Genomic DNA, 18537 nt, shown 5'->3' on the forward strand with positions numbered 1-18537 from the left:
TAGTCATTTAAAATGAAACACGATAAAGAAAGATAAAAAGTTTAAGTCTTTTATAAAATAAAACACAAATATATGAAATATGACGCTAAATATTTGTCAATTGAAAAAAAAAAAGAAAATAAATCTGCGCTTTGAAAGCGCGGATCAAAATCTAGTATATATATTAAATTACATGCAGATTTCTAGCTAAGTGTATTAAAAAATGTAAATACATATGAATATCGTTTTCCTAGTACTTCATTCAAACCCTAGATTCCACAAAAGTTAGGGCCCTATACAAACATCATACCTGTCTTTCAGGCCCGGCTTAAAAAGGATGTGGACCATGTGCCATACAATATTTTTTTATCTATATTAATGGATGATTTTGAAAAGTACAAATCTCCAAAATAGCACTTTTCTAAGTTTATATCACAAAAATAGCATTCAAAAACTAAAATGACCAAAATAGCACATTTCTAAGTTTATCCTTTGAAAATTTTAATTTTTCTATTTTTCAAAATTTGAAATCTTATCCCCAAAACTTCATTTCTCAACTCTAAACCCTAAACCCTAAACTCTAAACCCTAAACCCTAAACCATAAACCCTAAACCCTAAACTCTAAACCCTAAACCCTAAACTTTAAACCCTAAACCCTAAAATTTAAACCCTAAAATCTAAACCCTAAACCCTAAACTCTAAACCCTAAACCCTAAATCATAAATTTGTGAGTGTTATTTTTGTGATTTTTAACCTTAAGTGCTAGTTTGGAAACATAAACTTGATTTAATGTTATTTTTGTCTTTTTTCGGTTTTGAAAACTAACCTTTAATTTAAAAGAACTTAAAAATCAGGGCCCTAAAATAGTACTCCGCACTACCCTAGAACAGGTACTGCTGTCTTTGTCAATCAAGAGTGTAACCGAGTCCATCGAGTCAACGATGTCGTTTAATTCAAAAAAAAAAGAGCATTTGATATTCGAAATTTATTTTAATTGTTTAATTCAATTACACAATAAACAATCTCGACATTTTCTCTGTCAGTTAAAAAAAGATTTTAAAATATTCAGGCAACCTTTTAAATTTTCATATTCCAGCAGATCTGAGAGCGTATTCTTGCACCAGCGCCGCAAATAGAGACTGCTTCTCAAGCAAACGAGCCGGGCTATCAAACTCTTTTGCTTTACCTGCGCCTATGACCAGGACTCGATCACAGTCCATCACCGTTGGAATCCTGTGAGCTATGCTGATTATAGTACATGACTCAAAGTCTTCTCTGATAATCTTCTGAATCACGGCATCTGTTTGTGAATCTACGGATGCAGTTGCTTCGTCTAGGAATAGAAGTCTGCTTCGTTTCAACATAACCCTGCCTAAACACAGAAGCTGTCTTTGTCCTACGCTCCAGTTCTCGCCACTATCAACCACTGTAACAATCAAGTGTATATATGCTCATTCGAGATTGTTATTATATCTCATGAAAATGTATAATATTCTTAAGTACTCACCCAAAGAATCGAGCTTCTCAGGCTTTGTAGCAACAACATCCTTGAGTTGGCATCGTTCTAGGCTCTGGAACAAAAAAAGAAAGATTATTGTATATGATTTTTATTGGAACTAGATCATATGTTTTTATCATTATCACCTTCCAGATTTCTTCGTCAGAGTATTGATCTGTTGGGTCGATGTTGCTCCTCACGGTTCCTTCAAAGAGGACTGGTTCTTGTGGAATGATTCCGAATCTTGACCTGAGATCATGCAGCCCTAGAGTGCATATATCAATCCCATCAATGACTATCCTTCCTCCTGATGGTTCTACAAGCCTGAACAACACTTGGATCAACGTCGATTTCCCGCTTCCTGTCCGTCCAACTACACCGACTTTCTCTCCTCCTTTGATGTCCAGAGTGATTCCTTTGAGCACAAGTGGAGTGTTTGGCCTGTACCGCACCTGTTGTTTAAGACAAGTTCAAATGAGATCCTTGTTGACAATTTCTGAGCAGTAAAGGTGGGTTTGATGTTAACTTACCTTGAGGTCTTCGAGATGTACATTGCCATGGAAGGGCCAGTTCGAAGGTGGGAGGTTTTCTTTGCTCACCCACTCGGCTTCAGCTGGAATATCAGTGAACTGTTTGATCCTTTCAACGGAAACCATCTTGTTTTCGACGAAACAGCTCATGTATATTGCCCAAAACAGAACCGAGTTCAGAGACAACCCGTACGAAAGAGACAAGCCGACATTTTCTGCATCAGACCACAAGAATATTCATATGAGTGATTCCATGTTGTATCAACTACTTATAAGGCGGTTTAGCGATCAGTACCTGGTTTGATTACGTTGCTTGGTAACATTACCATAAACAGAGCCGAGATGCAGAGCACCCAGCTTCCAATAAGCTCTAGACGAAACCCGAGCCATTCGTTTGAACCATTGTTGTGGAAGTCCATCCTAAGATTGGCGTTCACACGCTTCACATTCTCTTGCCTAAACAACTCATGTTTCCTGAATGACCGGATTGTCATCACTCCGGCTATACTTTCCGAGAAATGGTGGATGACAGGAGCCTTAGTGATCGAGTCCAAGCGCGTCAGTTCACGGGAAGATGTGAGGTAATAGTTCCGGTACCAGATGTTGAGCCATCCAAGTGGAATCACGAAGAATATAGTTGGCCAAGCGTACTGACAAGTAACTATGAAAATGCTCAGCAGAGTAGTGTACATTGAAGCCACAAGTCCGAGCATGAATGGGATGAAGATATCGACATTGGTTTGATCAGTCGATGCCTGCATAGAATCGAAAGAAACAAACCATTCAACATCAAATATTTATGTATATAGGCTGAGAATTAATGTGAAAGTGTTCTTACCCTACTGAGAATTCTTCCGGATGGTGTTGTGTCGAAAAACGACATGGGAGCATGTAAGATACTGTTAAGAATCTGTCGGAAAAAGATCTGAGCGGTCTTGAGTCCCAAGTGGGTGACGTAATATGATCTCACGCTCACCAAAACGATGGAAACGAGTGCAATAATGACGTATACACGAATGAAAACAGAGGCGTCAAACGAAACAGCATTCTTGGCAGATGTTTCGTATGCGAGCCAGTAATCGCTAGCCATCAGTGAGCCCTGCCACGTTAGAGAGAAGAACACCACAAAGACAATGCCCCACCAGCCATATGCCTCGGTGCAATACTGTTTGTAAACTCTCAGGCTAACCTGCCCGGTCTCCCGTTGCTCTTCTTGAATGAGTTTTGAGCCGTCTTCTACGGTCTGAGAGCCGAGAAACGACTTGACGTGTTCATCGTTGAGATCACTTAAGTGAGGAGAATCCATTGAAGTTCTTGGTGAGCTTGGACGGGGTGATGTAATGATTGTTGCTGCTGCTGAAGATTCTGCACCGGCTTCAACTAGCTCCATTGATGTCTCGTGTGCGGCCACAAGTTCCCCAAAATCCAAACCGGAGCTGACTAGTTCGTCATATCTTCCTGATTCTACAATCTTCCCTTCTCGCATCACCTGAAACTCCATCTCGTAAGTACAAGTTCAAAACTCTCGTTTTCAATATAATAAAATCCTTGAATGTTACCAAAATGCAATCAACGTTGTGTAAGAAGTCCACTTGATGTGTTACTAGCAAGACTGTCTTGCCTTTCAGAGCTCCTCGTACACATTTCTACAAGAAACACCACAATAACAAGAACCAATTTTAACATGATTTCCCAAAAGATAACAAAAATAACAAAAATCAACTTGTGTTGCATTTCGAAGTTACATCAAGATTCTTATGTATTCCTTTTTACCTTGAATATGTCTGAACCGGTATGAGCATCCACAGCGCTAAAAACATCATCAAGAAAGTACACATCGCAATCCTGATAAACCGCGCGTGCGAGCTGTATGCGCTGCTTCTGACCTCCGCTGAGGTTAATCCCCCGTTCTCCGATCTCAGTTTGGTCCCCAAACTCCATCATTTGCAGATCTTTCTCCAGACAGCAGACATTGAGAACTTGGTTGTACTTCTCTCTAACCATCGGAAGACCAAACAAGATGTTGTCTTGAACCGTTCCGTTTTGTATCCACGATGTCTGCGCTACATAGCCTGTGCTCCCAAAAACTCTCACCAGCCCCGTGATTCTGTGCATTTCGCCAAGAACCGAAGCTAACAGAGAAGATTTTCCTGAACCAACGGTTCCAACTATCGCCGTGAGCTCCCCTTTATTAACCTTAAAGTTGATGTCTTTAAGCGCGGGTACATTATCCTCATCATCCCAACTAAAGCTTCCATCTCTAACCTCCACGGCGACACGACCATCACAACCAATGGATCTCTCCACGGCCTCTTTAGACAGCTCTTTGCTCATCATGTACGAGTCAAGTCTCCCCAGAGAGATCATCGCCTGCGAGAGAGATATCATAGACTGAGGAAACGTCCTGATGGGTTCTTGCAAGATCTTGAAAATGGTCGTGGTGGTGAACACGGTCCCGGCGTCAAGCTTGACTCCCAAGAAAAGCGCGGTGGCGAACGTGAGGGCAGAGATAAGGACAGGCGTGCTCCAGAGGACAATGATGTTTCCGGATATCGAGTAGAGAAACTTAGAGAGCCAACCAAACTCCATGTCCCTGAAGTTGAGGATCCTCTTGTTGAAATGATTCTCCCAAGCTTGGAACTTGATCACTCGCATATAGTTAAGCATCTCGTTGGTGGCTTTCATACGTGAATCTCTGTTTCCCATCAAGCTGAATTGGTATCTGTTGTTTCTCTTTGTCCCTAAGAGGATGAATACAAACACACCAGTGAGGCCAACGATGGCCGTCACAACAGACGCGCCTAGGCTTCCGTAGAGAAGCACTAACGCAAGAGTCACCTGTAAGGGCATAAGCCAGATAGCGTGGAGCTGAAGCATCATGTCAGAGAGCTGTTGCGCATCGACGGCCATGTAGTTCACGATTTGGCCGACGCCGTGGCTCTGACGCGCCGAGCTGGTGAGCTTTAAGCCTTTCTTGTACAATGCAGTGATGAGAGTGGACCGTATAAGCATCCCGAGCTTCTGCGAGTTGAAGTTAAACTGATGCGTCGTCAAGACCTCGACGAACTTGGCGACCAGGAGGACGAGGACTAGGTAGTACCCTTGCAAAGGCGAGGATCTCTTGCCTGAGGTGAAGTCGACGAAGCTCTGGATGAGAACGGGACCAACGTACATGACGCAGAGACGCACGATCGCTAAGATCGCGGTGAAAAGGATCTCTTTCCAGAAACATCTTATCAGTGTCGTGCGGACGGGATGGTTAGAGTTCTCAGACGGTTTCGGCCAGTTGGATTCGAAGACGAGCGCGAGCCTCTCCGCTTTGTGTTCTGGAGCAAGCGTGGGGACTTGTTCTAGCGTCAGTGGCGACTTGTAGCCTTTGCTGAGTAAAGGATTCATCCATAACCAAAACATCTTGGAGAAGGCCGAAGCGGATGCGTAGAGAGATACGTTATCGGATTTCTCCAAAACGACGTCGTCTTGTTTTGTATGTTGACTACCGTTACTCTCTTCCGTTGTGACAATTACGCCGTTGGTTCCTCTAACGGAAGCGATGAGGAGAAAGACGGTTAGCGGGAAGGACAAGAACGAGGCCACGTCTTCTACGTCGGAACCGGCGGAGAGGAAACGGAGTATCCCGGAGACGGCGAAGAGTGTTGTGACGGCGAAGCTTGAGAACCAGTAGATTCTTAGCGATAAGGGATGGCTCAGCGCTGCGAATCTCTTCTCGTGGAGGACGAGAACTGCTATGACGGCGTTTGTGACGGCGTGGATTATCCAGAACATCGGGTCGATGAGGTTCCATTCTCTCTGAGTCCGTCTCTTCCCCGCGAGCGCCAAAACACAAACCACGACGGAGCAAAACGACAATAGAACGACGGCTACGACTGTCGTTTTGAACCATGCGGTTGTTCTCGTTTGGATTCTTCCACGGTTTTCGAGAAGTGGTTTCGTAACCTCGGCGTTACCGTTGACAGTGGAAGAAGAAGAGCGAAAGAGTTTCTGAAGAGCGACGAAGAGGAGGACGACAATGAATAGAAGATCTACGGCGGAGAAGAGAACACGTTGAGGGCATGGAGAGAGGAAAACAAATCTCAGCCATTGGATTGCTACCGGAAGAGAAGATGTGGATTCTATGACAGCTGACGAAGAACATGAGAGCTTGGAGAGCCACATAGAAGGAGAAGAAGAAAACCACCACATCTTCCCAGATAACAATAGAGAGAGAGATTCGATTCATACAACTCTGGTCTTCACGTGTTTATTATATACTCATTTATGACAACAACATATAATGCAATAAATACTTCTTTTCTATTTTTTCTTGACGGGCAATAAATGTATTTTGGTTTTTGTGATGACGTATTTTTGTTTTCAAGTGAATGCGTTTCGGGTTTGGTTTTCAAGATCCGTGGCTGCGGTTGCTTAAGCGTCGTAGCCGTTCTACAATTTTTTGTGTCTCAGTTTTCATTTTTCAACCACAATGATATAAAGAAAATATACTTTTTAGAAAATATACTTTTTAGAAAATATATAAATTTTATTAATATCCAGCCTAATTTGGGTCGGCATTCTCGTGCATGTTCAAGTTCACTTCGGATTTATTCGGATTTCAAATTTTTGGAAATAGAAATTTAAATCTGATATTTACAAATTTTAGTTAGGATTTTTTGATTCTTTGCAGGTTCTGTCTGGGTAGATATTCATTTAAGTTATGGAAATAATTTAAAGTTTTTAATATACCTTATAAATTAAAAATAAAAATAATATATAAAATACATAAATTTGAATAATATATGCCAAATATCTAAAAATAATATGAAAATTGGTTCCGTTTAGATATTTGGATGAACAATCGTAGGTATTTGGATGTTTCTGGTGTTCTGAGTATTTTGAATATTTTTAAAATTCACTCTTGCCAATTTTCAAGCATTTTGTATAACTCCAAGTATTTTTGAGTATTTTAAATATTTTTTGAATATCAAATCTTAAAATAATTAAATATTTAAGTTTATGAGCACGATTCAGATATTTTGGGTATCTAAAATATTTGGTTTGGTTGGGATTCATATTTTTTTAAACTAGCAAAGTTTTGAATCCATTCAAATATTTTACTAATTTATGTTCGGATTCGATATATTCTTTTTAGGTTGGATTTATTTCGGTTTAGGTATTTTTATCCAATTCTAAGTTCAAATAACCTAAAACAGATAAATTATTATTAAATTTTTATATACACTAATTTATTTTTTTATATATATTTTTAATCCATCCATAAGCTTTGATTGATAACTAATATAATCTAATTTTAAGAAAAATGTTGAAAACCAAGAAAAGAAAAAAATTGAGAATGAAAGTAAAATATATTATTCTCTTTTTACTCTATTTGGAGTAAACGAGATAAAAACTACTTTTTCTTGATTGGATTAAAATAAAGTAATTGAACAGAAAATATTTCCACTCCACTTTACAATCGCTCCACTTTACAATCGCTGATATATAAAGTCACAACTTTAATTATTTGGTTCCTATTATTATGATGTTGACAAAATAATAAAAAAAAAATTGTTGGAATGCTTCTCACTATGCTAATTTAATTAATTGATTTCTTCGAAAAATATTTTATACTTTCAAAGTTTTTTTTTCGAAACTTACCAAGTTTAAAAGGTATATAATATTGTTAAAAAAGGGTATATAGTATAAAAACAAAATAGGAAAATAGGGTAAGGATCAGATGGACCAGGACTTATTGGAAAATAAATAATTAAAAATATGTAAGCTCAGTTGACAAAAAAAAATATCCATCTGAAAATATATTATTACCAAAGACAAATATATATATATATATATATGTAAGCTCAGATGTTTTAATCAATTAATATTTCGATGATGTACCAACGACCTTGACCCAAACTATTCGTTGGCTAATGTTTTGTTTATATGTTGGAATTCAAAGATAAGACAAATTCGTTGGAATGAGAAATTCGGATTCGGATCTCTTGTGTATATTATTATAAGGTATCTTCTGATAAGAGAAGACAAATTAATTGGAATGAGATATTTTTGTATACTATTTTACATGAATCTTCTAATTTAGTTGAGAAAAAATCTAGTTTAAATTTATTTAATTTAATGAAAAAATCATATAAGCACAAACGTTTCTGTAACAAGTTAGTCGTCCCTTTTAGAAAAGTTTCTCATTTTATTGACAAGATCAACAAAGACTAGTATATAAAAGTAAAAACAAACAAGAATGGAAAGGGTCGTGTGAGACTCGTCTTCCTTTTTAGAGCCCCGAGTAGACTAAAGATAACAAGGGCCCCGTTAGATTTTATTGACTTTTAACTCGACGCGGAAAAGTCGATTTTTTGTGCAATTATTGGACTTGTCACCCATATATCATGGAGACATGAATACACTTTCTTCTCACTCCAACATGATTACACATTTAAATGGTAGATGTAACATGCAAAATTACGTGAAAAATAATTATAAACCCATATCAAAATATTTGATTTCAGAGCTTTTTTTTTTTTTTTTTTTGAGAAAGGGCTTGATTTCAAATTCATGAAATTTTTAATTATATTTTGAATAAAAAGAATATAGTTTTTTTTTGTCACTGAGTAAAATAAATAAAAGAAATATTGTTTGTGTTTTCGTTTTACTATATGACATTGCATATCAAACTAATTGTTTTATATATCAAGTGATTAATTATATTTTGGATTCAAATGATTATAAATGTTATGAACTTTAAACTTTGATGTCAATTAATTGGTCTATATCATTAATATATTGTTTTCTCTTAACATCATTACCAAAAAAAATTGTTTTCATTCCTCGTAATATTAATATTTAACATTTCAAATAGTTAACTGAAAAATTGTCAAAAATACCACATTCATATTACCAGTTTTCATGTTTACCCTAATCATTTTTACCCTCAATTTTAATAACGGATAAAAGACATTTATAACTCTACGATTAACTAATCTACACTTAAGGTTTAGAGTTAAGGGATGGTGTAGAGTTTTTGAAAGTTGAAATTTAGGATTCTAATAAATATATAAATAAATACTTAAATATAAAAGAAATTTTAAAATAATTTCAAACATAATTTTCGATTTTAAAAAAAAAATTGAAAAAAAATACAAAAAAAATTTATAAAAAAGTTCGAATTTGAAAAAATATAATTCGAAAACATAATTTTTTTATTATTATTATTAATTTTTTTATTTAAATAATTATTTATTATATATATAGAAAATAAAAGTATAAATTTTTTTGCCATTTAACTAGGAATGTATTTTTAAAAATGTTTATTTAATGGTAATGTACGGTCGTAGTTCGAGGAGCTTGTAATTTGGAAATTCCACTTTCAGCCTCAGTCGCTGCACGATGTGGATCAAAAGCTTATTTATAGTAGTGCTGGCAGTGCAACGAGAACCAATCTTTGGATCATTACTGCGTTTAATTTATTACTCTAATTAGATTTAAAGTTTAATTTATTACTCAAATTAGAAATTTAAATACAAATGAATTCTAAGTTTTGATATTTATTATTATATGTCATAATTACTAACTTGTTACAAAAATGTTAAATAGTCTAAATTATTTTTTATATTTTTTGTGTGAAATAAAAATAAAAAATAAATAAAACTAAATTTAAGTATTTTTCTATATATTTTTAAAACATCAAATTTCTCTAATATTTTTTAACAGCTAATATATTATTAAATAAAAATTTATTTATTTATTAACACGCGGTTCTTCCTCGGTTGACCCAACAGCCCGGTGACTCGGGAAGTTATTTGGTTCAGTGTCTGGGTTGGGTTTGAAAATTTGTTTAAGTATGCAACTCCTAAATATGTATTTTACTTGGTTGGCAATCAAGGATAGGCTCTCCACAGATATTAAGATGAAAACATGGGGCACATGTATTTTTGTTTCATTGATTCAGTGTCATTTCACTTGATTCTTGTAAATACAGTTTATACTCACATCTATTGTAAACAGTTTTTTTTTTTTTTTGCAATATACTCCATTTCTTCCAAAATAGATGATATTTTGAAGTGTTTTTGATGTTTCAAAATACATGATGTTTTGATATTTTTATATTAATTTTAGTTTTATCGAAAATTTTGTGACCAATGATGTGTTATAACTTTAGCTGAATTAATTTTAGTTTATATGTTAATTTTGAGAAAAGTGTATATCTTTTTTTTTCTATTGGAATGCAAACTTTCTTTTAAAAATAGATCAAACCCTAAAGTCTAAAGGTCGGGGTACTAAAGATACATCACACATAGCATGTTTTGCCAAGGCATCATCCACTTTGTTTTGTGATCGGGGGAGCCATTCAAAAGCAGTCGAAGTAAAAGAGAAGCTAAAGTCAAGATATCTTAGACAATTCCATAAATCTCTAGGACAGGGTCTTCAGAGGTTAGAGCTTTAATCAGCTGTTGAGAATCCGCCTGGCAATGTAGATGGATGATTCCCTTTGCTCTGCGATGTGCCATAGCTTCTCGCAATGGTAGCGCTTCTGCCACCAGAGCTGAGCTAACATAGAGACAGTGAGACATGAAGGACCTCTGCTCCTAGTCGATGATAGTCCATCCCTGACCTGCTCGTTGTAGGTCAACCCGCCAAGCTGCATCCGTTTGAAGGAGGATAGAGTTCGCTTGCATAGGAGTTATCAGTCTCGGGGGGTCTTTACAACAAAGGGTTCAGATACATGTTCCCTTAACCATTTGTGTGCTGCTGCAGTAGCTCTAGTAATGATCTCTTTCGGATTTGTCACCTTGTTGTTGAAGACTCTATTGTTCCTTGCCGTCCAGAGAATCCATGGCGCTAGGGGTCCTGAAGCAATTCCAGTCGGTGGGAGGAATACAAGTTTGGAGAGTCCTTGCCAAGCAGTAGTCAAATCTAGCAATCCTATAGAATCAATACAAGTTGAGAAAGGTGCTAGCTTCCACACATTGTAAACGATGTCACAATGAAGAAATAGATGATTGATAGATGTCATATTGTTGCATCTTTTGTTGGTTGTTTCTACATTGATGTTCCGAGAAGCTATTCTGTCACCAACCGCCAAAGTCTATTCCGTTTAGACAAAACAAGAGAGTCCATTCTATGTGAGATAGAACAGTAAAGTCAGAGTCTATTTTGTTTTTACTTTCAGAGAACTATTTTATGTACTTGTAAAGTAGTATATTAGGAACACGAAAAGCACAAACTAACTAACAAGTAAATTTCACAACGCGACACAATTTAATCCGATTAAAAAGACGAATCAGAAATAGGCAAATAGATACTTCAAAAACCGAACAAACAGAAACAGTTCATCGAGCCTCCTACTGCATTTTCAATGATTTAACCTTACATGCAATAGAAAGATTTGTCAGATTTCTCAAATCTATAGAAATAGTTCACATGAGAACACAAATAGAAGACAAACTACTTCAGAGTCAATCGTAACTTACAATAGGTGAAAGGGGCTTCCGGAAATCGATGTCGTGCCTGTTACTCGTGTCGTCTCCTCTGGCTATTTTAGATTCCAAGAAGGGTAACCTCCGCTACAGGCAGAACCTTTGGAATGAGTGGTCTCTTAGTGAAAGCAATGCCGGGAATGGAAGCGGTGGTAACGCGGTGGCAAAATTTGGGAAGGAGACTATTCACCTTCTACAAAGTTATCAAGATAAAGTTAAAAATGAGAAGGTGTGTGATTGTCGAAGCGACACAAGTAATTTTAGAATGTAATTGCTAGTAATTTTTTTTCCTTGTAGGTTTTCTCGGTTGCGTTTAAGGGCACAATGAAAATATCATATAAAAGAGACGCGGTATATATGAAAGGAAGAAAACTGGACATAGAGTGAATTATAATTTCTTCACCGCCAATACCGCGAGAGGGCTCATTTCTTCTTATTTCTCTTTTTGTATCCTAAATTTCTCTTCATGGTCCACTTGTTTCTCCTGTCGACAACTCAGAGAGATCTAGATTTCAAGCGATGGTGACTAGCGCAGTTGTCTTTGGGTTTGGCTATGGCTTCTTGTCACGGATCTGTGGGGTTGGATCTAGGATGAGATACCCCAAGCCTTTCTTAGTTCTCTCATCATGACACGGCGGTTCGGGGACTCCGGTCAAGCGAGTGGTGGTTTTGGCTTCCTTGGTGAGAAGGCTTGACGAGGTGGAGGGTTCTGCTACAGATCTGACCCACTGGTTCTCTCTAAGGACGGTGGGCTGAGCTGAGCTCGGGCTTGCATGCCTGCTCTAAAGACGGTGGGCTGAGCTCGGGGTTTAAGACTGGTGGAGGTGGAGGTGAGTGGGTTGTGTGGTGAGGCTTAAGGCGATGGCTACTCTCCTCCCTACGCTTCGCTTTTACTTTTCATGTTTCTTCAATCCGGTTGGTCGTTCTGTTCAGTTAGATGGGGTTTCTCGCTTGATTGAGCTTTTCTCGATGTTACTCTCTGCTGGAAGTTTGCTCCTTCATTTGGTTGGTGTCTTTGGCGTTCCGCTTTGATGATGTTCTGTAGAGGATGGATTCGACCATTTCTCAAGGCCTGGAGAACAGACGGCCCTGTCCGAATAGGACGTAACGACGGTTCGACGCGGTGGCTCGGGGTGCCGACCTCTCGGCGCGGCACGAGGGAACTTTCGGTCGGCTGCATTTCGACTAAATGAGTCTGACTAAATGACTCCGCGAAGGAACGTGGGCCTTTCGGCCCAGCGAGTTAAAAGCCCATGAAGACGATGTAAGCTAGGTCACAGGAAAACACCAAGTCGACTATAAAAAAGAGGAGGGGATGCAACGTAGAAGGGATCCGAAAATACTCATAAATACTAGGCGGCTAGATTAGGGTTTTTACCTTCGTAATCTCGCCGTACTGTATCTTTCCGGCAAAGCTCCTCGAGCTCCGGTCGCTTTTTCTTTACGCATTCCCTTTCCTTGTAACCGACGAAACGCTTTTCCGACCATCAATAAGACGTCTTTGCTAAACCCACATTTAAAACCGAACGTTCTCTCGTTCAGTACCGTTTCCCGTTCAAACAGTTGGCGCCCTCCGTGGAACCGTTAACAAAGTAACGTTGACAAGATGGCGACGAGCAACGACGGCTCTTCCTCTGTAGAAGAGCGTGAGGCTCCCGAAACGACGCCTGCAACTTTTCCTGCAACACCGGCGCCGTTACCACCCTCCTCCATAGAGATCATCATGGTGCGCCTTGCACAACAGGACGCAGCCCAGAAGGGGACGACTGACCAAATCATGGCGCTTTGCAAAAATCTTAGCTCCTCTCGCTGCGAACGTGGAAGCCTCAACGGCGTAGTACCGAAGACATCTGTTTAACACAGAGAAAGCAACCGGCGCGAAGCCGGCGCACGCTGAAGATCAAGATGTCAACGACGGGGATACGGCTCAAACCCTTGGAGGCCTCGACGCGCAGACCATAAACGAGCTCGCCGCGTTAAACCAGTGAGTGCTCGATATAAACTCTAATATCCACAACGTGACTACGTCCGCTCCTCAGATCGAGCGTATCCTCGCAGAATCTCTCCGGATGCCGTTTACAGAAAAAATAACGGGGGTCCGACTCCGAAAGATGGACAAGCTCCGTCTTCTGACCTTCGACGGCGTTTCCGACCCTTCTGCCCATGTCACGTCCTTCAACATTGCAATACGGCGCGCGAATCTCTATGACGAAGAAAAGAACGCTGGCTTTTGCCAGCTTTTCGTCGAAACCCTAGAAGGAATCGCTCTCAACTGGTTCACCGGCCTTCAGGAAAACTCCGTCAACAGTTTTCACGACCTCTCGACGGCTTTCCTCAAGAACTATATCATGTTTACTCGCCAAGAAGCCACCGCTACGGATCTCTGGAACTTCAATCACGCCAATGGGCAAAGCCTCCGAGATTTCATGGAGAAGTTTAAATCCGTTGTCTCGAAAGTCGATGTACCAGACCACATAGCTGTGGAATCATTGATGAACACCCTCCATATCAAATTTCCATTTCGAGCCGACCTTTATCGGCACCCGACGAGATCCGTGCCGGACGCTATCGCTCGATCCAACAACTTCATCCGTGTGGAGGAAGACACCAGAGCAAAGGCGGCGGGAAAACAAACGCCCGCCCGGACGAACGACACCCGTCAGGAGCCGCGTAACCATTCTACGGGCAGAAAACCCAACCAGAAGAGGGGTTATATGAACGTAGTGAACGAAGAGGAGCCCTCAGGTTCTGCGGTTCTCGTGCGAGAGAAAGGATGGAATCATTGGGACCGAGACACCGCACAACTGAAATCCAGTTCTCCCAAACCAACAAGCTCAAACGCTGCGGAACCGAGCAAGTGGTGTACGTATCACGAGGTAAATTCACACGACACGAAGGATTGCAAAGCCCTTTACGAACATTTCCTCAAGTCGATCGAAAATGGAAAAATTGAGATAAAACCTCCTCCGCAGAGGCCGAGGAACAATAAGAGCTGGGGCAAAAACAAAGATAAGAAATCTCAGAAGTCTCAAGCTATGGCTCATCAGAAAGAAAAGTGAGCTAGCCCCGAGAGAGCCCCAGTGAACAACCTCAATCTCGAGGGAGAGTCAACTGATGAAGAACCACCTAAAAACCGGCGGCGAGTAGAAGTTCTTCTCTCTCGACATGACGACTCCTCGGATGATGAAATTCCGTCGATAGCACAAGATTTGCGTGAAAAGTTGGGGAGAAAAACGGACTCCAAGGATCTACGCGCCTTGCTAAAGCGGAAGGTCGTGAAGGTTTTAGTAAGCGAAATGGATCTCAGGTCGACCCTCAATGAGTCCAAAGCGAGAAAGACTGCCCACACCGTAGTTTCTCCAAGCCTCCAACCTCAACCTACAGACTTACGAGAGCAGATCAATTCTAAAGCTGAAGACCTACGCGTGAAGCTTAGTCAGTACAAAAAACGCAATTTATGACCGTGCCTCGAAGCGAAGCGACAGGCGCAACTGGAGTTGATGAAGGCTACGGGCACCCCGCACCTCAACGTGATAATGGGTGGCTTACCTCCTAGCGGGGACTCGGTAAGAGCAGTAAAAGATTACAGATGACAAGCCGTCACCGCTCAGAAGTGGCCTACACAAGTCGAAGCTGACCATCAGATCTCCTTCTCAGCAGCGGATACTCGCGGCATCAGCATGCCGCATAATGATCCTCTCCTCATTGATATTGGAATTGGCGAATGCCAGGTCACGAAAGTTTTCGTCGACACCGGCAGCTCAGTCGATCTTATCTTTCGAGATACGCTTGACAAGATGGGGATCGACCTACGCGATATGAAGCCTTCTTCACGCACTCTCACGGGGTTCAACGGTTCCTTGGAACAGATGATCGGGACAATACGTATCCCGGTTTACGCAGGGGACGTAACCCAAACCGTTAAGTTCTCTGTTATCCGGGCTAAGGCGCCTTACAACGCTATCCTCGGCACCCCTTGGTTACACTCCATGAAGGCCATTCCCTCTACTTATCACCAGTGTGTAAAGTTTCCCGGGAAATACGGAACAACACAGACGATCCGTGGAGACCAACGAGCTGCGAGGTTGCTGCTTATCACCGTAGTCAAATTACAACAGTCGGTTCCTCTCGTCAACTCAGTCGCCAAACCAATTCATAAGATCAATCCCCAGAAGGAAGAAGTCTGGGAGGTCCACATCGATGAAGCCGATCCGACGAAAGTCATACGCGTTGGAGCCTTCCTCTCCGACGAAATGCAATCACAGGTCATCTCCTTCCTCAGAGCAAACACTTCGACTTTTGCATGGACAACTTCGGATATGAAGGGGATAGACCCCACCGTAGCGTCCCACGAGTTTAACGTCGACCCTCCGTTCAAACTTATTCGGCAGAAAAGACGAAAGCTCGGACCTGAGCGGTCTAAAGCTGTGAATGAAGAAGTCGACAGACTGCTCGAGGCAGGCTTCATTGCCGAGGTCCGATATCCAGAATAGTTGGTGAATCCGGTGGTAGTAAAGAAGAAAAATGGGAAGTGGCGCATCTGTGTCGACTTCACTGATCTTAACAAAGCTTGTCCCAAGGACAACTACCCGCTTCCTCACATCGATCGTTTGGTAGAGTCGACAGCCGGTAACGAACTGTTAACCTTCATGGACGCCTTCTCAGAGTACAATCAAATCCTAATGCATCCAGACAACCGCGAGAAGACAGCCTTCATAACGGACAGGGGGACTTATTGCAGGTGCAACTTACCAACGTTTGGTTAATCGAATGTTCGCAGGTAAACTCGGCGACACTATGGAGGTTTACATCGACGACATGCTGGTCAAGTCACTCCACGCCGAAAACCACCTCGACCATTTGAGAGACTGCTTCAGAACGTTGAACGAGTTTGGGATGAAACTCGACCCGGCAAAGTGCACCTTCGGAGTCACCTCAGGCGAATTCCTGGACTACATTGTTACCCAACGAGGCATCGAAGCGAACCCCAAGCAAAAAACGGCGATCCTCGACCTCCCGAGCCCAAGGAACAGCCGAGAAGTCCAACGCTTGACAGGGAGAATCGCGGCCCTCAACAGATTTATCTCGCGATCAACTGATAAGTTCCTCACTTTCTATGAACTCTTACGCAGAAATAAAAGATTCATCTGGGACGAAAGATGCGAAGAAGCGTTCAATTCAATCAATTGAAGCACTATCTCACGACGCCTCCGGTTCTGTCAAACCAAAAGTCCGGTGATACCCTGTCCTTGTATATCGCCGTCACTTCCTCAGCAGTCAGTAGCGTTCTCATCCGCGAAGATCCATGAGAGCAGAAGCCCATTTTCTACATCAGCAAACGCATGACCGAACCAGAAACGCGGTACCCAACCTTGGAGAAGATGGCTCTCGCCGTCGTTACCTCGGCGAGAAAACTCAGGCCCTACTTTCAATCACACACGATCGAAATACTCTCCAACCAGCCCCTCAGAACGGTGATGCAAAACACAAACCAGCCAGGAAGATTGACCAAGTGGGCTATGGAACTCAGCGAGCACGACATTGTATACAAGAACCGTACTGCAGCTAAGTCGCAGGTTCTTGCTAACTTTCTTATCGAGTTAACGCCATAACTCGAACAAGAACAAATCTTACCAAGCAAGAACTGGATATTGTACGTAGATGGTTCGTCTACTAACAAAGGTTCGGGGGCAGGTGTCCAACTGCAGTCTCCCACGGGGGAGCTAATTCGACAATCGTTCAGCTTTGGCTTCGCAGCATCAAACAACGAAGCCGAATACGAGTCTCTCATTGCGGGGCTTCGTCTCGCTAAAGCAGTCAAAGCTAAGCGAATCATCGTATATTGCGACTCCCAACTCGTGGTAACCCAATATCTTGGTGATTACGACGTCAGGAATGATAGGATGGATGCTTACTTAAAGCTCGTCAAGAATCTCACAAGGGATTTCGAGTTCTTCGAAATCACGAAGGTTCCTCGCGAAGAAAACATATGCGCGGACGCCCTCGAAGCTCTTGGAAGCAAACTGCACGACCAAGTAAAGAGAACGATCTCAATACACAGGATTGAGAAGCCAAGCATCAGCCAAATAACCGAGCAGTTGACCATCGTAGCATCCGTCACCGACGCAATGCATACCGATGAAGCAGAACCTTGCGCAACGGAAAGTCAGCTCAGCGATTGGCAAGAGGAGTTCATCGCTTACCTATCCGACGGCAAAGTGCCTACCGAGAAGTGGGAGGCTAGACGACTCAAGCGACGCAGCGCACACTACGTCGTCATGAACGGAGACCTCCATCGATGGACCGCGACAAAGTTACTCCTTAAATGCATTTCCGGCGACGAAACAAGACTCGTCATGGCCGAAACGCACGAAGGAGCGGTGGGCAATCATTCAGGAGGGCGAGCTCTCGCATTAAAAGTGAAGAATCTCAATTTCTACTGGCCAACCATGAACGCAGATTGTGAGTCCTACGTCTGTAAATGTGACAAATGCCAACGACACGCTTCAACCATCTACAGCCCAACGGAGTTGCTCCATACCTTGACTGCACCATACCCATTCATGCGATGGGGAATGGACATTATTGGACCAATGTCGAGTTCTCGACAGAAGAGATTCATCTTGGTCCTCACGGATTACTTCACTAAGTGGGTAGAAGCAGAAGCCTACGCCAACATCACAGATAAGGAGGTACATAAGTTCGTTTGGAAAAACATAATCCGCAGGCACGGGCTCCCCTACGAGATAATCACCGACAACGGGCCACAGTTTATCTCACATAACTTCAGAGAGTTCTGCGACAGATGGAGAATCCGTCTAAACATGTCAACACCGAAAAACCCGCAGAGCAACGGCCAAGCCGAGTCAACTAATAAAACGATCGTCGACGGACTCAAGATGCGACTTGACTTAAAGAAGGGTTGCTGGGCTGATGAACTAGACATGAGTCATGTGGTCCCATAGAACAACCCCGCGCGGAGCAACGAAGGCTACCCCTTTCTCGATGTCCTATGGAGTAGAAGCTATGACACCCGCTGAGGTA

General features: G+C 41.6%; 4 protein-coding genes across 4 annotated transcripts; 3 read left to right on the forward strand and 1 right to left on the reverse strand.

Annotated features, from left to right (window-relative positions):
• Nucleotides 1-927: 927 nt before the first annotated feature.
• LOC106353812 (ABC transporter C family member 4) lies at nt 928-6270 on the reverse strand. The gene is made up of 8 exons (XM_013793615.3): nt 3782-6270; nt 3568-3654; nt 2847-3497; nt 2304-2763; nt 2009-2223; nt 1625-1930; nt 1488-1551; nt 928-1406 (listed from the first exon to the last, which is right to left on the reverse strand). Exons 1-8 carry the CDS (start codon nt 6206-6208, stop codon nt 1066-1068), a joined length of 4551 nt encoding a protein of 1516 aa, XP_013649069.2. The 5' UTR covers nt 6209-6270; the 3' UTR covers nt 928-1065.
• A 7334-nt stretch (nt 6271-13604) lies between these two features.
• LOC106373496 lies at nt 13605-14552 on the forward strand. The gene has a single exon (XM_022704201.2). It carries the CDS (start codon nt 13605-13607, stop codon nt 14550-14552), a length of 948 nt encoding a protein of 315 aa, XP_022559922.2.
• Nucleotides 14553-15173: 621 nt separating this feature from the next.
• LOC106373498 lies at nt 15174-15986 on the forward strand. Its single transcript, XM_022704203.2, has one exon. The coding sequence runs from the start codon at nt 15174-15176 to the stop codon at nt 15984-15986; it is 813 nt and encodes a 270-aa protein (XP_022559924.1).
• Nucleotides 15987-16835: 849 nt separating this feature from the next.
• Nucleotides 16836-18458, forward strand: LOC106355857. Its single transcript, XM_013795733.1, has 2 exons — nt 16836-17049; nt 17155-18458. The coding sequence occupies exons 1-2, from the start codon at nt 16836-16838 to the stop codon at nt 18456-18458; spliced, it is 1518 nt and encodes a 505-aa protein (XP_013651187.1).
• The last annotated feature ends 79 nt before the right edge of the window (nt 18459-18537 follow it).

This window comes from Brassica napus, chromosome C6, assembly GCF_020379485.1.
Source record: "Brassica napus cultivar Da-Ae chromosome C6, Da-Ae, whole genome shotgun sequence".
NCBI lineage: Eukaryota > Viridiplantae > Streptophyta > Magnoliopsida > Brassicales > Brassicaceae > Brassica > Brassica napus.